Source organism: Dysidea avara, chromosome 12 (assembly GCF_963678975.1).
Source record: "Dysidea avara chromosome 12, odDysAvar1.4, whole genome shotgun sequence".
NCBI lineage: Eukaryota > Metazoa > Porifera > Demospongiae > Dictyoceratida > Dysideidae > Dysidea > Dysidea avara.
Window position 1 is genome coordinate 11,950,852 of NC_089283.1, and position 17,240 is coordinate 11,968,091.

The following is a 17,240-nucleotide window of genomic DNA, read 5'->3' on the forward strand; positions in this document are numbered from 1 at the left end:
TGTGAATAAGGACGCCAATTCTGATCGCTTTTCAATGCCTCGATGAGCTTGTTGATATGGTTGGACACACCCAACCTAAAGTTTTCACCTGTCTAGACTTGATGAGGAGATATCATCAGGTTAAAATGTCCGAGGATTCAAAGCATAAGACAGCCTTTACATGCCACTTGGAGCTTTCTCAATACAGACGAATGCCATTCGGACTAACTACTGTAATTCCCTGGCAAAATTTCAAATGTTGATGTCCCAATTGTTTTCAGGGCCAGAGTGGGTCTATGTGTTTGTGTATCTTGATGACATCTTAATTGCTTCCTGTAGCATGGAGGAACACCTGATCCATGTGGAACAAGTGTTGGAAAGGCTAGAGGGTGCATGGTTACGTCTTAAACCTGAGAAGTGTAAGTTTGCTACAAATCAAGTGGAGTACTTGGGCCACACATTGACTACTGATGGGGTCAAGCCAAATGAGGCTAAGATAGTTGCTGTCAAAGAGTTTCCCAAGCCTCATTTGGCCGGAGGTATGGACTTTCTTGGACTTAGTCAATTTTTACAGAAGGCACGTCCGAAACATGGCTACCATTTGTAGGCCATTGACAGCTTTGACTCAGAAAAAGAGGGAAGAAATTTGTGTGGAGTTCTGAGTGTGATGAAGCCTTTAAAGAAATCAAGCACCGTTTAGTTATAGCTCCCCTTTTACATCCTCCTAATATGGGGAAAGAGTTTTTTCTGTGGACAGATGCCAGTGAGAAAGGATTTGGTGCAGTTTTAGAGCAGGAGGGGCCAGATAATGTGAGATATCCAGTGGCAAATGCCAGCAGGCCAACAAATAGTACAGAGATGAAATATGCTTCTAACTGAATTGGAGGTTGCCGCCCTGGTGTATGCCCTGGAGCATTTTCAAATTTACCTCTTGGAGAATAAGGTGACTGTATATGTGGATCATCAGGCTCTAGTGTCATCTTTTTTACCGTATCTGAAGAGCCAGACCAAGGGTATCCTGGCAAGATGGTACCTAAGATTGTCTCCCTTTCTTCCAAATTTGACACTACAACACAAGCCTGGCAGTGTGAACAAGGCGGCTGATTCCCTTTCACGTTCTCCTGTGGAAAGCAAGCAAGTTTTACACATGTAAATGGAGATTGCTGGATTAACAATGAAGAGAGTAGAAGAGGCTCAGAGGGAGGACCCTGAGCTGTTATAGTTAATTGAGTATTTAGAGAGTAACACTTTGCCAGAGGATGGAGTGGTGGCTAAATGTATTGTTTCTCAAGCACTGAAGGGATACTTTGTGATAGATGAAATTTTGTACTATGAGGATATGGTATAGTCCCAAATCATCGAAGACTTGTGGTTCCAACTCAGTTGAGGAGACAGATATGTAGTGTACTGTAAGATATAGATATTGTATTTGTGATTATCAAGTGACTTTTGTAATGACATGATGGTAGGATGTAAGTTGATTCCAATAAATGCTCAGTCGTAAAATAACATGGTGCGCTCTGTTTAATCGAATCCATTGTAATCATCTCAGCAGTTCCCCCACAACACTACAAGATACTACTTGACAACCATGAATCCTTGTTTGCTGGAAACTTTGCCCCTAAGAAGCTACTACAGAGGGTTAACCAGTATTATTACTGGCCAAGGATGAGCGTTGATGTTCATCAGGTATGTGAATCATGTGTTGCCTGCTTATCTACACAGGGACAACAGAGATGGCCACGACCACCTTTGCAGTGTATACCGGTGGGAGAACCATTTGAGTGTGTCGGCATGGACTTTAAAGAGTTGGACATTAGCCACAGTGGTAACAGGTATGCACTAGTCTTCCAAGACTACCTAACAAAATGGTCAGAAGTGTTTCCTGCTGTTGACAGAACTGCCAGAACTGTAGCAACCCGTTTAGTGAAGCTGGTGTGTTGACATGGTGTCCCAGCAAAGATAATACATGACCAAGCTCCAGAGTTTCTGTCAGATGTCCTTCAGGAGCACAACAGTTGCCAACTTCAGGGAGACACCCCCAAACAGATGGTCTAGTTGAGAGACTGAACAGGACTCTCAAAGTGATGTTATCTAAGCTAGTGGAGAAGAATGGAAAGAATTAGGATGAGTTACTTGATCCGGTATTAATGACCTACCGAACTACACCACACGCCTCTACTGGGGAGTCGCCATTTTTTCTATTGTATGGCAGAGATGCAAGAATACCATCTGTGATAGATTTTTACAGCCCGAGATTGAAATTATTGACTTTGGAGTCAAGAGTATGGAAGAGAATTATTTTGTGAATTGAAGAAAATCAGAGAATTAGCCAAACTGAAATTAGGAGAGCACAATTCAGTCAGAAAAGCCAATATGACAAGGGGTCCAAGGAATCAGAAATAAGGGAAGGGGATCTAGTTATGCTAAAAGTTGATCCAAAGTTTAAATTGGACAGGACTTTCTGAGGACCATATCATGTACATGGAGTGACCTCCACTAGTGCCAGGATCCAGCCCATTAATAATCCTGATGCTGAGGTAATTTGTGTCTCCTTACAACATTTGTCTCGTTGTACAGGTCAGAGTCTGGATTTAGTCAAGCCATGGTTGGGTCATGGAAGGGTTAGGAGACGTCAAAAACTATGGTGAAAAGTGGCTCCTACGTCTGGAGAAGACAGTCAGCAAAGTAGCAAGCAACAGACCAATAGCAGAGTACAGGAGGAGTATACCTGTAATAGGTCTGGATGAGTGGTCAAGAAACCCAGTCGCTACTGTCTGCAGCACAGCTTCCCTGAAGGGTGGAGGGGGAAGTTGTAAAGGATCATGAGATTCAAAAAGGGACATGTGACCTAGGAGAAATTGAGAATGCATTGGAAGATTTAGAGAGTGTGGCTTGATGTGTTCTTGTCTTAATGACTGTATTGAATTTAGTGCTGAGCGATAGTAAAAATTTTACTATCACGATAGTTCCTCATTAAATATCGCGATAGTGAATACTATCCCGATAGTTTATGAAACACTTTGCTCTTTACAAAGTCTTAGTTATGTAGCTATGATTTGTAGTCATATAGAAAGTTATTTTGCATGCACAGGACATTTGTTAATTAATTGCATGGGTGGCCGTTGAATATGTACTTTTGGTAAAGCTTTTACAGGTCACTCCTTTGTAAGAAACCTGGTAATACCAACTGTAAAACAGTATAGAAGGGTTGTTAATACCATTTTAATGCAGATCTGAGCTTATCATAACTATCACGATAGTGATATCCCTACTATCGCGATAACGATAGTGATTTACTATCACGATATATCGCACTATCGATACTATTGCTCAGCCCTAATTGAATTTAAAATATTATTCTTTTAATGATTCAAATATTGAGCTGTGTCAATAAGAGAGTGAAAATGCCTTCTCAACAAACAAGGAAGGGTCGCTTGATGAAGACTGTCGAGCCAGTTCTCCCCCAATCCCCCTTCTACACTATTCAATGGTTGGTCATAATGGTAGTTATCTATTTTTGGCAATGTCCACAAATTTTCAGATGTGAATACACTGCTAAAATAAGAATTCAGCATTTCAGTCATGTTGGTGTAGATGAGTGCACTATTTCACGATAGGAGGCAGAGAGTAACTACACTGTTACTGGCACTGCAATGAAACTCATCATTTATCACCGCATCATCATCGCCAACATCCATATTACTGATAGAGCTATCACCGCCCTCATCACTCCCAGTCACTTCTTCACGGCTATCATCAGTAGTCGTTTCTGTCTTCACACTAAGGAACTCTCCATGATGACTAAATTCGTCAATTACAGAGGAAAGAGCATAATAGCCTCTTCACTTTTTTTTAGGCAATCGAGGTCTTTGGCATGAGTGAATTTTAACGTGCAGGGAATTTCGAGTCCCCCTTGTGGTAAATCACTGGAGTACTGTCTTGGCCCAGTGACGCAATGGCTGATCTTGTCAGACTGCTATAGAAACAAGGAGCAAATAGCTGATATTTTCCTAGGTACGTGCCCCACAATGCTAGAATCCTTTTCATCTGCCACAGCACAACAATCTTCCCTGTTAGTTGGTTCTTGTTTACATAACAATTCCTCTCCAATCACACCAACGCACATATCCTTGTACTCATGGTATCCAGGTATCACCGACTGCATGGTGCAAGACATTGCAATGAGTCGGAGCCGAGGTTGGAGCAGTGAAGGTTTGCAGCTAGATACATGCACGTGACTACACGTGAACTTGATTGCGTACTTCTAGCATTTTGAGCAAGGAATTTATTTTCAAAACACCATAGCTGTGCGAATTTAAATTCTTCGAAAATTTAATTTTAAGCATTTATTCAAAAATTCTTTTTCAAAAATAACCCTCTATACGGTTTTATCAATTGGTAATTCCCGTGCCCATTTTCCATTCCTATCCCAATCCTACTTTTTCTATTTAGTTGGACCTACCATGCCCTACAAAATATGCACCAGTTCTACAACTGTATGCCAAACTTTAAACAACCATCCAGTTCCTATTTTTTGCATTGTCTACTATTTAACAGATATAGTCACCCTGACCACTTTAGCTGGACAAGGCCATCAGAATATTGCCAAACAATTACTAGCAGCCTGTCATGATTAAATCTCAAAAGAAAATGCCTCAACTGGTGGTCAACTGTAGAAATCACTGGGCCAATATGAAATACACAATGGTATTGAAAAGCAATGTAGCCTTTAATTCTGCGTGCATGCCTTTATGCAATGTAAATACAGTCATGTAAACTACTACTTACTTAGTACATGGTATAAAATGAGGTTTTTACAGTTGATAATTATGGAAGATATACTTTTCTTTCTTAATATAAAGATAAGTAGCTAATTGGCTCCTTAAAACAGCATAAATTCCAGTAATAAGGGTGGTATTTACACTACTAATTTAAGAATACAGTGCAGTCACAGATTATATACATGGTTACTACAAAATACAGGACCACTAACAATATACAGTATAATAGTTTACTAAAACACAAAATCTCACGTACATTGAGTATTGGCTTAATTCAGCAAAGATGGCACTGATGTCATTTTTACACCTGTAAAGAAGTTTTAAAAATGTCATACATCAGGAAGTTAGTACGTAGTAGAACGGGATTCTACTGGCTACACTCTATATGTAATTACTATATTTGTGACAACTGTCTTTAAGCAATGGTACAAAATAGCTTCATATATTACTAGATTTGACATACTTAAGCCATTAGGTCATTTAGGTCATTTAGGACATCTAGAAAGGACCAACTTTGTACAAACTATTAAAGCACCAAACTTTTACCTGCACAGAATGAACAGTTTGCATGGCTCTCTAGCATATGTATGTAAGACAGTAGTATAAGTACATCGCGCACAAATCATTATGGATGTATGAGTATTTTCCATGTAATCCTAAAACTATGCTAAAAATAGCAACCCTACTTTTGGCTGAAAGTTTCCATAGATGCCTGAAATTGTAATTTCATAGTAAGCTGCTTATGTACATATGATACACACTATTGCATGCCATTTTTGCAATCACGTAACACATACCTTTTGATGTAATACTTTATTTCATCACTAGCATTTTCATTTAATGTAACTTGTACATTCTGCACCTTGGCATCTTCTTCCATCTAGTACAAACAACAATTTGTTATAGTTGTAAGTTACATTGTTTAGTCCCTAAGTTTAAGCAAAACCAATCGTACCCTGAATTATCATTACCTAAGAACACTGGGTCTCAGAAGACCAAGTGTACGAACCCTGAAGTGTCAAAACTTGAGTATTAAATCAGCTCGGCTGTTCTGCCAAGTATTTATAATAGAAAATTTTTTGTACATCATTTCCTTTGATGTCTGGAGGCTTGGTCAAGGTAACTAATTTGTAGGCAGACCATCCTCAGGTTTCTATGTGCAAGTTGAGCTGGATCATAAAAGTGGATTTTTTCTAAAGCAAGTAAACATTTCAGCCAACTATGTAGATGATTAATGGCAAGGTGTCAACAGACACATGAAATTTGGCTCCATTACAAGTCCGGGAAAGGGCTGTAATGAACACTGCACTTCACCATAGGAAATGTATGGTGAAAATTTTGATTGGCTGTAAATATTATGTCAGACATTTGAACAAAAAAGATTTTGAAATATTTTTAGCGGGTCAAGCAGCACTACAAATGAGCCAAATTTCAAGATCATGTGTACATGAGTTATTAAATGTTTTTGAGGATTCAGCTCAACACATACATACTTGTTGGAACGTTCTAACTATAACACTAAAATATTGCATTGTATCATATGTTTATTGTAATGGTTGCACAGGGTGCGTATGTGTGTGATTTAATTGGTGATCATGTTCCTTGGACCCCAGTTTACCTTGAACAATTTAATGAATTTGCTAATTGTTTGGGTTCTATCAGAATAGTATAGTATAGATGTACATACTTCTTGCAACTGTGTAACTCCTACTTCAAATGTTATATTGAAGGACATCCCTCCTGCCTTGCCATCATAACTGTAGCGCCGACACACATTTCTGTCTGTGGAGATACTACTATAACGTGTCATATAGGTAGGTAAGTATGCATACTATACCACTTCTTGAGACCACTTCCCAATCATAGTTTATAAACTTAATTCCTGTTAAGGCAGCATTGAGTTTAACCTGAACAGAACACACATGTGTACAAGTAACATTAACCAAGAAATATGGCATACCAGCTTCTTTAACTGTGGATTCTGGGGTGGTTCTTTTCTAGAATTATTTGCACCTATTCTCTGAACTTCTCTGTGCCTGATTATGTAAAAATGAACATATAGCAACTAACACTTTTGTGTACATACTGTATGTAATTACATGAACTACTATACAATATCCAATTTTTTTTTGATAGACACTGACTTCATGTGGAGGAAACTAGTGGCGGAGGAAACAAATTGCCCACTAAGTAACTATAAGTACTGATAATCGGCTGTTCGCAAATAGTAGTCAATGTTCTTTTCAGGCTTCAAGCTGCTTCACAAGCTAGGTTAGTATCACTAGTGGTAATGCTTTAGCAGTCATAGTGATGTCACTAGCAAGGCTCATCATGCATTTGCCATCAATGCAGCACAGCCAACTCCTACTCTTTAGTTCACACTGGTGTTTCTTTCTCTACAAATTAGTGAATCATTACTACAGGGCTACATAGCTATAATGGCTGGTATAGAACATTGCACACACTAAACTATAGTCAATTTTAAATGTGCAAAATTGGGAAAGGGTAAATTTTGTCAATGTTTCCCTCCATACAGCATACAATATGAAAAAAGGAGGCTACAGTACTAAAATTAACACAGTATAGCTAACATTAGCAACAGGTTTGACCTATTAAACCAATCTTATAAATCAAGCTCAGTGATGGTTATAATAAACTCACAGTTTATTTTCAGCTGCTGTTAATATATCTGCATTGTTAATCTGGTCCACTTGTCCACTTAAATCAGCTATTTCAGCTTCTAATTGGCGGATCTTAGATAGTAACATTTCTTCATGACCACAACTGAAGCCTTCATTTAGTTCAAAATCCTCATCACTTGTATCGTTTGTAGCAATGCTATATTTAAAAGAGTTGTGTAATACACAGTGGAACTTTAATTATCTGAACATTCAGTTAACCGAACTCCAAAAATGATTGTGTTTTATTACAGTCGATTTCAGGTTGCTTGTGAATACAACTGAACAATTTGCACATGTGATTGCACAAACACGTAAGCTGTTTCCTTTCAGTCAAGCTCCTTTTAATAGCGCAACTACATTATTTGCCTTCTATGATCATTAGACAATGCCAGAGACATACTGAGGTACACTGTAGTTATTCATAAACCTTCACATGATCACATTTGAAAATCACCTGTGCAAATTGTTCAATTGAATTTGCAAGCAACCTGAAATCAACTGTAGTGGTCTATTGCTTACAACTTTAGAGTTATGGACTTTTCTATTTAAACTAGGGCTGAAATGATCATGGATTTTTTGGTATTCAAGTACTCTCTAGCATTAACGATTGAGTACTCATGAATATTTGCTACTTTTAACCATACATGTGTGACAAATTTTGTAACATATACCATATGTAGTTTAAACCCTTCAAGTACATGTAACAGCGATGTTAAATACACTGCATTAAAGTACCCAGTTGTAGTGTAACGGACTGAACGCTACAATGGGCCTTATCCGAAATTACGTCACAAATAAAAATGGCGTCTTTAGTAGGGGGACACGTGAACTGATTCAATGGAAGATTCGAGCAATTTGGAGAATATCTCCGTAGTAGTGGAAGATATTAAGAGTCTTTCTACAGGTAAAACAGCACCATGGTATAGCAAATTAATTTATTCCTACTGTACAGCGCGAGAGGCACGAGGCTGCTCAGCTGATATTGGCGATTATGACGGTGCCGAAAACTATGACGGCGAATTCGGTTGCAATGAAGAAGTGAAACATAGACCGCCCACCAAGAAGGCACCAAATGATTGTAACAAGCCTCCGAATGGCGATATTTTGATGTTGACTGAGACTGATATTCCTGGTGCCTCACTTAATGGAAAGTCACCGAACCAACTGACTGTGGTGCAGCTGAAAAGGTGGCTGGTTTGCCATGGTGCTCCAATTTCAGGGAAGAAATCAGATCTTATTGAGAGGTCAGTAGTAAATAGCATGCTTTTTCCAGAATCAGTGTCTAGACTGTGTATATGCAACCTCAGGCCAGTTCTTGTACGAAATATATTTCAGACAAGTAATGGCTAAAGTATCCAATGTTTCCTTTACAAATATTGTATTATAAATCTCTTTTCTATTTTACAAGAGTGCAATGCTATATCAATTATGGATGGGACCAGCACCTGGTTGATCCTGACAAAGGGGCAAACAGTCAAAAAATGCTGGCTGCTGCTGTTGATGATCCTCAGTCCTTGCCGTCAAGGTTGCTTCATTCTGTACCAGCTGCAGATGATACATTGTGGACAAGTAGATTATACAAGATTCCAAAAATTACCTTTAGCACAATTTATGATTTCTTAGTTGATCGTAAGGTGTTGCTTAGACGAGTCAGCTGTTTAGAGGGAATTGCAGACAAACGGGCAGAAATTATATCAACAAACTGTAAACAGGACAAATCAAAATTAATTCCAAGTCCTGATGAGCAACCAGCAGTGCAATCTGATTATGTTTACGTTCCTGTGGAGTATACCAGAACACTGGACAAGGCATATCGATTTTACAAAGATGGTCATGTACAGAACATCAAGTACCACCCAATGCCAAGTGCTTTTGGTTATGTTTGTATTTCAGCAACAGTATTGCCATCAATGAGGAAAGACCGGATATATCATGTGGCTATTGTTATCGATGAGTCCTCTGCTCGTGTTGTTACTGCTTGCTGTGCTTGCCCAGCTGGTCTCTCAGGATGTTGCAATCATGTGACAGCCACTCTGTACTGTTTAGAGGACTATATACACTGTGGTCTCCAAGAGGATGAACAAAGAGGTTGTACAGAGCGGCTACAAGTGTGGAACCAGCCAAGAAAAAGGAACGTTGAACCCAGGCCAATAGATGATGTGTGTCTTTCAAAAGAGGAATATGGAGTACAAAAGCGACTCAAGATACATCACGTAAATAAATGGGATTGTCGACCACTGTCTAGAAGGATTATTGACCCAAATAAAGTAAGGATTCTAAAGGAACGGTTATTTTCCATTGAGCAAAATAAGATTTTATCTGTTAATAATGCAGTTCAAGTGGCAAAGACACCAGCTGAAAGAAAAAAGGCAACTCAAGCAAGGTCTCTCCTAATGAAATATGGGTCTTCTTGTTTCTTACAACTTTTTGATGATGAACCACCACCACTGGAAAGTCATTTTGATCAAGTAAAAAAAGAAAGAGTTGCACGGGCTGCTGCACAGAAGAAGAAGTTTCAAGATGATTTAGCAGCTCAAGTGGTTCATGTGAAGCATGATCACTGTTATACCCATGAAAGGAGTGATGCAAATGATATAGAAGAGAAAGAATCAGTGGTTCCACCACATCTCACCGATGTGCTATACAGAAGCCATGTTGTTTTAAATTTAGAGCAAAGAAAAGACCTTGAAGCTGCTACTAGATTGCAGTCAGATTCAGAACTCTGGTTTAACGCAAGAAAATTACGAATCACTGCTTCAATCATGAAAGAAGTGTGCCATAGAAAAAGCACCACCACATGAGAAGCATTTATACGAAAAAAAGCTTTACCCATCACAAATTAACACTGCAGCAATTTCTTATGGAAAACAACATGAAAAAGATGCTATCTCTTCATATGTGCAGTATCAGCGTAGACAAGGAGTAAATGTCCTGGTAACCAAGTGTGGCTTGATAGTAGATGAGTTTGAATCTTGGCTTGCAGCAAGCCCAGATGGCATAGTGACTGATCCCAGTCAGAATGAACACAAAATGGGCTGTTTAGAAGTCAAATGCCCCTATGTTTGTGGCAAGATGACAATAACAGATGCTTGCAGAAAAGTTTCAGCATTTTGCTTGGTGGAACAAAAAGGAGTGATGTGCTTATCTGAATTGCATACTTATTTTTACCAAATCCAAACACAGATGCATGTTGGAAACTTTAAGTGGAGTGATTTTGTTGTCTGGTGCCCTAAGCAGGTTTTTGTTCAGAGGATTTGGTACAATGCTGCTTTTATGATGAAAGCTTTACAGATTGCTAAACTATTCTACTTCGAAAAGTTTCTGCTAGCTGCTATACCTTATATGATCATCAAGCCTTCAGTAAAGCAAGCTTGTCAAGTGATGGTACAAGATGCAATAAATATGGATAAACCTGCACCTAGCAAAATTATGTTGCCATCATGTAAACTCTTACCTTGTCCCAGTAAACTTTCATCACAGAATTCCACATCGGACCCTGGAAAGTGTAGTACAACTGGTGACGTGCAAATTTTAGGATCAACCAAGACCAACTCGTTTTCATTACAGGCTGCTTTGCAGTGCATGGATGTCAAACAACATGTAGTAAAAGGCGACGGAAACTGCCTGTACCATTCAATTGCTCACCAGGCTGGGCTGATATCCCGAGTTAGTGATGGTGATGGAGGTATTTGCCAACGCCTTAGAAAGGTGGCTCAGTCTATTATGTGGAAGTATCCTGATGTTCGCAAAGAAAGCGGACTAACTGTTGTTCAGTGGTTACAAAAATGTCAAGAGATCCCTCTAACTACGACTTGGGGAGGTGATATTGAACTTCGCTTACTTGCCATTGGCATGCAGAGAGACATAGTTGTTTTAACTGCTACAAGTGATCAGACTTGTACCTTTGCACGAAAGTTTGTCTGTACACCTCCACCAGTAATGCCCAAGATGAGGGGAGGAATTTTCATTCCACTGACAACAGATGAATTGTGTAACCAATGGAGCACTGTGAACCCACAACCACTTTTAATTATATGCAATGGACAGAATCATTACAATTCTACAGTGTGTGATTAATAATAATGTAAATATTTCTGTGTTAAAGTTACAATGTAATAATTTATGATTCACTGGACATATTATGTACAATTTCTTTTAAAATGTAACAAGTAAAAGCAATGTTAACTAACTAAGGGAGGGCTGAAGTTGGTTATCATGCAGCAAACATAAACAACTTCATTGATTGAATCCCACATGGTGGCTGGAATTGTGTTCTTTAAAATTCGAAACTCTTTTACACGTCCAATTGCCCTTTCCACGTGTACTCGTAGATTGGCAATTTTCTTAGTTACAATCACATCACTAGCTGCCATTTGTGCTTTACTTGCCAGAAAAGGAGGTATAGTTAATTGTACTCCAAGTGGTGCAAGCAGGTCTTGGATCTGAAAACCCTTATCAGCCATGATTTGGTCCCCTGGTTCCAGTTTTTCCAAAAGACCACAAACTTCAACCAACTTTCTATCAGAAATAGATCCTTCATAGCATTTGGAGACGAAAGAAATGACACCACTTGGAGTGATCCCTATAAGAACTTTAACTGTGTTATTGTTTTTGTAAGCAGAAAATGTACTGCACTGTGATAGTAGTGATGATGGACGCTCAACATAAAACTCAGACGCATCTATAATCACTCTAGTATCTGGATATTGTTTCTTGAATGACTCTGGCATGTACTTCTTGACTATGTGCCAAGGAGGGAATGTTTCAATCCCTTTCAGAGTACGGTACAACAAATTGATCCATGTGGCTGTTATTCTTGAGACTGTGGCCTGTGATATATCAAATCTTTTAGATAAATCATATTCAAAAAGCCCAAGACGTAGTCTCACTAAAGTCAGAAAAAATTGTTCAAGTAATGGCAACTTGCAATGCCGTCCACGTTTGCTTTCATCATCATAGTTACTCTTACAGTTCTTGCCATCCCACTGACGCATAACAGTTGCATCTGATTCTAAAAGCACTTCAAAGAAAGCTAAGAGAGTAGCGTAATCTGGAAATCCTGTATAGTATTTCACATCTTCATCATTATCTTTGATGTTCTGTAGGCGAAAAAGTGACTTTGTGGCGGCATCCTTTGCCAATTCAAGTTCAGCTTGTAACTGAGAAACTTTTTCCCTCAAATGGTCAACTTCATCCAAAAGATTAACTGGTTCAAAAGAATCTTCCACATGAAAGGAATCAACATCCTCATTGATGCTCAGGACATCTGAACTTCCACCTGTATCTAACAACTGATAGTCTTTACGCTGAATGGCTAAGGAAGCTATTTTAGATGTCACAGTTTCACGTTGTTTCTTTGCATTCCACGAAAAAACTGTTGGAACAGCAGATGCTTTCAAACGGGATCTCACTGGAGAGTATCCAGGCACAGGTGAGGTTACAAAGTCATCAGCAGTGAAGTGTTGTGAACAAATTTTAGTGTACTTGTTAATAGTAAAAGCTAAACCTGGGTCTCGGCGTATTTTTGCTATCCATTGTTTCCCTTTTTCCGTGTTCACATCTGGAAAGCTATGAAAAGAAACTCTAGGCAATCCTAGCTCCTCTCTGCGTGTATTTTGGGCACTAGAATTTCGGCAAAGTGGCACACAACAATAATCTCCACGCCATTCCTCCTTACTTCTAGAGAGGTGTACCAAATGGTTCTGTGCAGCATTTACATCTCCTATAAAAATACAAGGCAAAATTAATTGCAGCAGCAACAGTAGATGTAATGGCTTAATCCGCACATCGTTCAAGCTAAACCATACAGAAACTGTACATCCAACTTCAACTACTCACCTTGCGGCACTAGTGTAGTGCGCTCACCAACGTTATTGCCATTTGGACTTGGAGACTTGTTACAATCATTTGGTGCCTTCTTGGTGGGCGGTCTATGCTTCACTTCTTCATTGCAATCGAATTCGCCATCATTGTCTTCGGCACCATCATAATCGCCAACATCAGCTGAGCAGCCTCGTGCCTCTCGCGCTGTAAAGTAGGAATAAATTAATTCGCTATACCATGGTGCTGTTATACCTGTAGAAAAACTCTTAATATCTTCCACTACTACGGAGATATTCTCCAAATCGCTCGAATCTTCCATTGAATTAGTTCACGTGTCCCCCTACTAAAGACGCCATTTTTATTTGTGACGTAATTTCGGATAAGGCCCATAGATGCATACACTATAGTTATATTTAGGCTCTGTATGCTCACATGCACTCACTTGAGGTCTCGTGATGTCATACACGTTTGATTGTACAGTGAAACCTACCTAATCAGGCCACTGTATAAAAAGGTCATCTGTCTATACTGGCCGTTGCAATAATCCCCAAATGTGTCATTTGTATGCAAAGTGACCTGCCTAATGCAGTCACCTGCTTATTAAGGCCAGGAAATTTTGGCCCAAAGGTGACTGGAATAGACAGGTTTCACTGTATTATGATTCTGATGATTGTCTAATAAACCTGAACTATACACCAGTAAATGCTCCTGACAAGCAAAATGCTTTAAACTGCACAAATCAAACTTTACAGTGTCACTACCAGATACAATGCAGACCTTAATTTAGTTTTTAAGGTGCCAAAGACAAATGTCCTTACATATTCACAAATGTACAAACATAGAGTCAAATTGTACAGACATGAGCTAGAGGAGCACTTCATACTGCTGGAATTGGAATAGGGAGTTTCCATAAGTTTACAACCACATAGCTATAGCTGCAACATATCACCAGGCTAGTCTCGTGCCCAGCCGGGCTCGCGCTAATGCGCAAACACCATCTGGTGACAATGCTCGAGTTTCTTGGGCCCGGAAGTACGATCCAGCCAAAATATTGGCTGGCAAATCAGAATCGAGGAGTTGCATAATCGTTTAAAAACCATTCGAAAATGGCTAGGAATGAAGTAAAACTCAGAATAGGGCGTTAACTAGATGCGATCTCTTCATTTATCGTATTATTAGAGGGTAGCGTTTCATTTTTGGTGAAACCTCGAATCACGATTCATACGGTGAGATCGGAAAAAATAACTTGACAACAAACATTTTGAATAACCTTGGTGAGTAATTTCTGATAAATGGCTTTAAATCATCTGCTTTTTCGTCTACTTCCAATACATTCATGCGATTATGCAACTCGTCGATTCTGATTGGCCAGCCAATATTTTGGCTGGATAGCACTTCCGGGCCCAAGAAACTCGAGCATTGTCACCAGACGGTGTTTGTGCATTAGCGCGAGCCCGGCTGGGCACGAGACTATCACCAGGCTGTGGTCATTACAGCTGCTAGTGATAGCAGTACACAAAGGGGAGGTGGCATTGGTAAATCCTTGGGTTGGAAAAATATTAGCACTACAAACAAACATGTACACATCAGCTTTTATGGTACCACTATTGGATATGTGTCTGCCCAAAACTCATTTGGAGACATTGTGCTATTTGTTTAGTCCATTGACCACATGTTAATTTAGGGCCTGTACAAATGCATCATGTTACTGATAAACATCAGATTATGTGATTCTAAGGAGTTACTCGAGTACCAATTTCACTATCCAAGTACTAAAGTCCTTCATGAGTACCTGAGTATTTATTTCAGCCCTAATTAAACACTAGGTACAGACAGTAGTCCCCAGGGGTTAGAATAACAGAGGTTCCACTGTAATGTACATTTTCAAATGTCAATAATAGATTCAATCTTTGAGTTGATTATCTGTAAGTCTATTCATAGCTTACATTGCCTGTATTTTAAAGTTCTAACAACTCCCTTATGAAAGTGTTGAGAAGTCAATGAAGAGCTAGGGTTTGGGCATAACTGTGCCTGGTGACACGTGTCAAAGGAACGGCATAAATTTGTTCGCATACCCTCAAAAGCTTTATGTATTGTATACCACACACCAAGGGTCTCTAAACTGTTGATTTCTAAAACACTTCTGTGGTGAAGTCTGGCTATATTCAGGCAAGAAAACAAAACAAAAAAAAACTTTTTAGAGTCCAGTCCAGTAAATGGATATACCCGTCACCACACTGATCTGATCAATTCACAAGCAGACTCTGAGCACTCAATTGATTAAACTTTTAGTTGATTCTCTTGTATTTTCTCACCTTTATTATGCTCTACCTGTGTAGGGTCTCTATCTGACTCAATAGTTATCACAATGTCTGCTGCGTCTCCAGAATAGAGCTGTTCGGAATTTAAATCCCCGAGGTCGTGACCATTGATTACAGTATTACCAGCATTTGCAGTGACTGCCACTTCAATATCTCATTCAATTTTGTTCTGTTTGTGTAATGTTCCACCAGTACCATCATACTAGATGTATTCCCTTGGAGCCACCCATTCACTTTGGTAGCACCCAAACTCATTATCATACAAAGGTTAAGCCATTTTTTGTGTCTCCATATTGATAGTAGTGCTGAGCGATACCGTATAGTAAAAAACTTTGGTGGTAAAAAAGTGCGACGAAACCTCTCTGTTGAAAAAATTGGCGAAAAAATTTTGGCGATTAAAATAATATATCTCCGAAGTCAACTCGATCTTTATTGCGCGGTGGTACGAGCCATAGGCGGCGGAAAGGGGGGGGAGGGGCTAGGGGGCTGAAACCTCCCTCGGTCTGCTGAAGGGAGTTTAGTCCCCCTCAGAATGATATCGGCCCGAAATTATCGTTCTTGGAGTGGGGCTGAAAACCGCGATAAAGATCAAGATACTCTAATAGAGCAGTCACTCAAACAGTCACAGTATTAGAGCAGTGTGTAGGAAGGATTTGTATGTAGTTTATCAGCTATAAATGCGGAGCTGGTGAGGTGGACAGCTATTGTCAGCTGGTTGTGACTTTTTTAAAATATATATTTTTAGGTCTCACCATAGGGGTATATTATCTATGGTCTCACCTTACCAAAACCAGAGACAATGTTGTACTTCATTACCATAAGTTTGGGTCAGCCCAGCCCCCCCCTCATATCAACTACTTCCTCCGCCCCTGGTACGAGCTGACTTTCATCTCGAGTTCTAGTTAGTCAATACGAGACTCAATGTGCTCGTGTGATCATCTAAAATAATTGGCGAAAAAAACTTTGGCGAATTGAACGCTATTCGCCAAATTCGTCAAAGGTTTTTACCGCCAAAGTTTTTTACTATACGGTAGTAGAAATTTCACTATCACAATAGATATTGAAATATTATTCACGATACGATAATATCACGATAATTACACTTTGAATGATCTTCAGTCAAGTTCCAAGTATTCAATGCATGTTAAGCATAATTAACACTATCATAGATTACTATTTGCTTGATTTTCTTGTAAGTGCATCAATTAGGTAATTAATTGCATAGGAGACTGATATTTCTACAATTTTTGTTACAGCCTTGCAGCCAAACATTTCCATGATAAAGCAAGCTGATTAATTATAAAACAGCTAAGCCAGCTTCTCAAGCAGCATTTTTTTTAGTGGAATTCTAGACCCTTCGTGAAGTGATAGACTAATTGCGTGGGCAACCGATAAATATACACAACCTGCTATAGCCTTGCAACCAAACATTTCGCGAATAAGCAAGCCTAAAGAGTTACAAAACAATTAAATAAACTTGGTAACAATGTTTCTAGTAATCTTACAGCAATATCGCGATAGCAAGGTGTAATTATCATATCGCGATAATGATGTTTAGGTCGCGAGTATCAAACTATTGATATTATCGCTTAGCACTAATCGATACAATTTTGCCTTCTTGCAGCGGCAGCGGTTCTTTAGATATAAAGTAT

The 17,240-nt window shown here is 39.2% G+C and overlaps 2 protein-coding genes across 3 annotated transcripts in view; both read right to left on the reverse strand.

The window, feature by feature from the left end:
- Positions 1-17,240, reverse strand: part of LOC136240488 (uncharacterized) — a 29,412-nt gene that overhangs the window by 10,164 nt on the left and 2,008 nt on the right. The window contains exons 2-7 of the mRNA XM_066031478.1: positions 7,425-7,601; positions 6,724-6,799; positions 6,601-6,670; positions 6,451-6,545; positions 5,561-5,643; positions 5,020-5,070 (exon numbers count right to left, since the gene is read on the reverse strand). Coding sequence (XP_065887550.1) covers positions 5,020-5,070; positions 5,561-5,643; positions 6,451-6,545; positions 6,601-6,670; positions 6,724-6,799; positions 7,425-7,601 — 552 coding nt within the window. The remainder of the gene's footprint in view (positions 1-5,019; positions 5,071-5,560; positions 5,644-6,450; positions 6,546-6,600; positions 6,671-6,723; positions 6,800-7,424; positions 7,602-17,240) is intronic.
- Positions 11,464-13,900, reverse strand: LOC136240770 (uncharacterized). Of its 2 annotated transcripts, XM_066031805.1 has the most exons (3): positions 13,520-13,899; positions 13,283-13,471; positions 11,464-13,166 (listed from the first exon to the last, which is right to left on the reverse strand). In XM_066031805.1, exons 1-3 carry the CDS (start codon positions 13,584-13,586, stop codon positions 11,626-11,628), a joined length of 1,797 nt encoding a protein of 598 aa, XP_065887877.1. In that variant the 5' UTR covers positions 13,587-13,899; the 3' UTR covers positions 11,464-11,625. The 2 variants fall into 2 exon arrangements, with proteins under 2 accessions (XP_065887877.1, XP_065887875.1); XM_066031803.1 differs by having other exon boundaries at positions 13,283-13,900.